A 4,479-nucleotide genomic window follows, 5' to 3' on the forward strand; every position below is an offset into this window, starting at 1 on the left:
CCAGCAGAGCCTGGCGAGCTGGGCTGGCTGTCCATGGCCAGCCGCGAGGACCTGATGAAGATGGTGCGGCCGCCCTACTCATACTCGGCGCTCATCGCCATGGCCATTCAGAGCGCGCCCGAGCGCAAGCTCACGCTCAGCCACATCTACCAGTTTGTGGCCGACAGCTTCCCCTTCTACCAGCGCAGCAAGGCCGGCTGGCAGAACTCCATCCGCCACAACCTGTCGCTCAATGACTGCTTCAAGAAGGTTCCCCGCGACGAGGACGACCCAGGTGAGGGCAGCCGGACAGGTGCTTCCCGGCAGTGAGCGCCGGAGAGCAGCGCCCCGGAAGGCTGGGTAGTCTCCGCGTGGCTGACTGGAGATCCACTTGGAGTCTTCTGGTTCTAGCTGGGGACGGGAGCCACGGGAGGGACAACCACCCGAACGTCGACCGACTGGGGTGAGGGGAACACGGGACAAAGAAGAGTATCAGGATCCTAGGAGCGAGGACTGGTGAGGAAGGAGCCCCCCCCCCCCCACACACACACAATCGCACACACATGCACACACACGCATGCATGCATGCAGAGGCGGGTCAGTAAGAGAAAAAGGAAAAAGCCCGTATCCTCAGCCATGGAGCCACCCCTGGGCCATTTGAAGGGAGGGTCAAGTTACAGGGAGGTAGATTGGAATGAGCCCTCAGATTAAGGGTGACTGACTATAAAGGGATTCAGATGAGCTGAGAATCCCATCACGTCACGAAAGAGGTGGAGAGATACGGACAGGAACAGAAGGCCATTTGAGCTGTCCATAGATGCACTTTCTCCTGCATTAGATTCTTACGAGACTCACTGTCACCGTCATAAAACAGTCTGCCTACCTTGAGAGATGATTGGAGTATAGTGGCACAGACGTGAGATGGACAGAGGGATCAGAACTTTAGCTGGGTCCTGCAAATTATGGTTTTGGTACCTTAACTACTTAGAATGTAAAAATGAAAACCCCAAATGCTTCATTCTGATCTAAACCCTGGAGTGAGAAGGGCTGGGTTACAGTGGGGTGCTGTTGGTGGTTTCCCTCTACCTGCGAGGTGGGAAAAAGCCATAAAACCCGAGAGGAACGGAATCTTACTGAGGTTTTCAGAAGGAGCCCAGGACGATGGAGGTAGCGGCAGAGTTGTAATAGGAAAAAGAAAAGGGAAATAAAACTGTTTGAGTTGCACATTACAGAAATCCAGGATTTTGTAAAAATTATGTAAACACTGGAGTGTTAACAGTGGTTTCCAGTAGAAATACAGCACAAACTACATGTGATTGTAAATTTTTTAGTAGCCACATCAAAAGAGCAAAAAGAATTGGTGAACTTATTTTTAATGTTTTTTAAGTAACCCAAAATGTTGTTTTAACCTATAACAAATATAAAATTATTAGTGAGATACTTTACATCACTTTTTTGGTATCAAAAAAGTCTTCAAAGCCCCGTGTATGTTTTACACCACATCTCACTTTGGTCTAGCCACTTTTCAAGTGCCCAGCAGCCACATGTGGCTAGTGGTTACTGTATTGGAACAGGCGTACAGTTCTAGAAGGTGCACGTTCCTGATTTGGCCTCCAGATCACCTGAGATTGTCATGTAAATTTCATGTGTACTCCTCGACATTCTAATAAGTGCAGAGATCTATAGCAGTGGTCCCCAACCTTTTTGGCACCAGCAACTAGGGCTCCTATGAGAATCTAATGCCTGATCTGAGGTGTAGCTGAGGCGGTGTTGCTAGCGCTGGGGAGCAGCTGCAGAAACAGATGAAGCTTCGCTCACTAGCCCGCCACTCACCTCCTGCTGTGGGCTCTGTTCCTAACTGGCCACGGACCTGCCCCAGGGATTGGGGACCCCTAATTCATAGTGTCTTGTCAAAGTACTTGATACCAAGGTGGCACAATATAAATATCCTGATAGGTGCAGGTATTATTGTTTAGATAGTAGTTATATGAAAAAATTTTTCTGCAACTATTTGCAGAAATTGTCAGTGAAGAAAATGGGTGTGAGGTAGTGTCTGCTAGTTTGTGGAGGCAGCATAACGTAGTGCTTACTTAAGAATGCTGAGTAGAGAGCCAGTCTGCTTAAATCCTGGCTCTGCCATTGTTAGCTGGGAATATGGCAGGTTACTAACCAGTCTGCACCTCAGTTTCCCCATCTGAAATATGGAGGCAGTAATATTGCCTGTCTCCATAGAGCTGTGAGGAGTAACTGAGGTTTCCGTGTAAAGTGCTCATTCACTGTAGGCTAAATGCTTAACAGTGCTTTCAAACATCAACGATTCTTTTTACCAGAAGTGGAAAGAGCTGTAGGGGGATAAAATCCTTCAAGATGATAGATCTTTTTTACCTCAGTTTCGCTAGATAAACTGAGTGAAATTTTCTAAATAGGAGACTAGCATTACATGCATTAATTGGGTCCCTGATTGCTGAGATTTGCCTAGTGGAGGGAAAACTTGGAAGAGATGCAGGGGCTCCTCCTGTCCAGGGTGAAGAGGGGACAGAGATTTTAGGAGTTCCCTTATTCTTCAAATATATGCCAGCCAAGGTGGTGTTAAAACAATTGGTTGTTTAGTAATTACTCTTGTCATTGTTGTTCAGCAAGGTAGAGGATTGGGTATTTGAGACTGCCTTTTTCCAGTGGAGTATTTTTTTTAGGGGCAAGTATAATATACTTTCAGCAAATAATAATAATAACAGATACTGTTTTTGCACTCCTTACTGCTTGCCAGCTGCTATGCAGAGATATTTAACCATTGTGGCCAATCTGTGAGGTGGGTACCATTCTTATTCCTATTTTTATAAATAAAGAAATGGAGGTCAAGTGTAAGTAGCACCAGGATTTTGCAAGGACACTCCATTTGGATCTAGAAGGGAAGGTGTTGGGTAATTAAAAATGTCCTGTGAGTGGTATTAGGTCTTAAGATTTAAGTAGCAGAAACTGCCAGGAGGTGAAAAGTGGTCAGAACATCTCTGTTTTAGATTTCTCCTTGAAGGTAAAGAGTAGAATCTCCCCTAGAAGGACAAATTTAAACCGTAGAGTGGTTTGAGCATCTTTGTCAGCATGTAATGAAAACCAGCCCTCCTCCTTTGGAAATTGAGGCTGAATGCATAGACATAAACTAGGTCCTTCTCTAACATCTTTCTTCCTCATCTCTGTAGGGGAAGGTAATTACTGGACCCTGGATCCAAACTGTGAGAAAATGTTTGACAATGGGAACTTCCGTCGGAAGCGGAAGCGCCGCTCTGAGGCCAGTAGCAGCTCTACAGTGGCTGCAGGGACATCAAAACCAGAAGAAGCCCTCTCCTCAGGATTGGGGTCTGGATTGGGTGGGAAGCCAGAAGGAGACAGCCCCTCTGCTCTGCTAAGGCCTTCCCAGTCCCCAGAGCCTCCTGAGGGCACCAAGAGTACTGTCTCCTCTCCAGGAGGATCCATGCTCACGTCCACCCCTTGCCTCAACACCTTCTTCAGCAGCCTCAGCACCTTAAGTGTCAGCAGCAGTGGGAGCACCCAGCGAGCTCTTCCTGGAGGCCACCACCTCCCTGGGATCCAGGGGGCCCAGCTGCCCTCCAGCAGCACGTTTCCCCCCAGCTCCATCTCAGAAGCCTCACCAGACACCTTGCAGCTGAGTAACAGCACCAGCAATGGCAGCAGCCAAAGATCTTCCTATTATAGCCCTTTCCCTGCCAGCACCAGCGGGGGTCAAAGCAGCCCCTTCAGCCCCCCTTTCTACAACTTCAGCATGGTCAATAGCCTCATCTACCCCCGGGAGGGCTCTGAGGTATAGAGTGCTGCTTCACAGACTGAATATGCACACCTAAGGTCTTGTTAAAATGCAGATTCCAAGGCAATAGGTCTGGGGTAGGAACTGAGGTTCTGGATTTCTCTGGAGCTCCTGGGTGATCTATGGTCCATTGACCACACTTGGAGAAGCCTGCGCATAGTGGATAACTCTTTCTACACCCCAGCAAGCCTTTACAGGTTCCTCTGGGTAAGGGTCTTCCTGGAGGGAAATCACTCTGTTCTAGGATAGTACCTGTGAAGACAGAGACCATGTCTATTTTGTTTATTACTGTATATCAGGGTTACGAGCTCAAGTGTGTACACAATCTGGCTAAAAAAAACAAGTGAATGAAGTTATTGGGTAGGAAAAAGATAGCAATTGGCAACTGAAGCAGTAGGAAGTGGTTGGGACTGACCAGCTGAAGGCTGTTGTGGACAGGTAATTATCTCCTGCCTGGCAGCATTCTGATTTGCTTAGAAAAGTTAGATATCTATAATTTTATAGGGAGCCTTTGTTTGGATTCTTTGCCACTAATTAAAGTTTTAAAAATACAGTACTAGAAAAGCCTACTGTATCCAGCTCATGAATCACCTCTATTTAATACTCAGTGTCTAGTACATGGTCAATGCTAATAGCAATAAAAGTACCCAGGCAAGCCCTGTGTGCCAGGTGCTGTTCTA

The 4,479-nt window shown here is 47.2% G+C and overlaps 1 protein-coding gene across 1 annotated transcript in view; it reads left to right on the plus strand.

Annotated features, from left to right (window-relative positions):
- FOXI3 (forkhead box I3) overlaps positions 1-3,802 on the plus strand; it is a 10,194-nt gene extending 6,392 nt beyond the window's left edge. Inside the window, exons 3-4 of the mRNA XM_015591240.1 lie at positions 5-274; positions 3,177-3,802. Coding sequence (XP_015446726.1) covers positions 5-274; positions 3,177-3,802 — 896 coding nt within the window. The remainder of the gene's footprint in view (positions 1-4; positions 275-3,176) is intronic.
- Positions 3,803-4,479: the final 677 nt, after the last annotated feature.

This window comes from Pteropus alecto, unplaced genomic scaffold (genome assembly GCF_000325575.1).
Source record: "Pteropus alecto unplaced genomic scaffold, ASM32557v1 scaffold55, whole genome shotgun sequence".
Classification (NCBI taxonomy): Eukaryota; Metazoa; Chordata; class Mammalia; order Chiroptera; family Pteropodidae; genus Pteropus; species Pteropus alecto.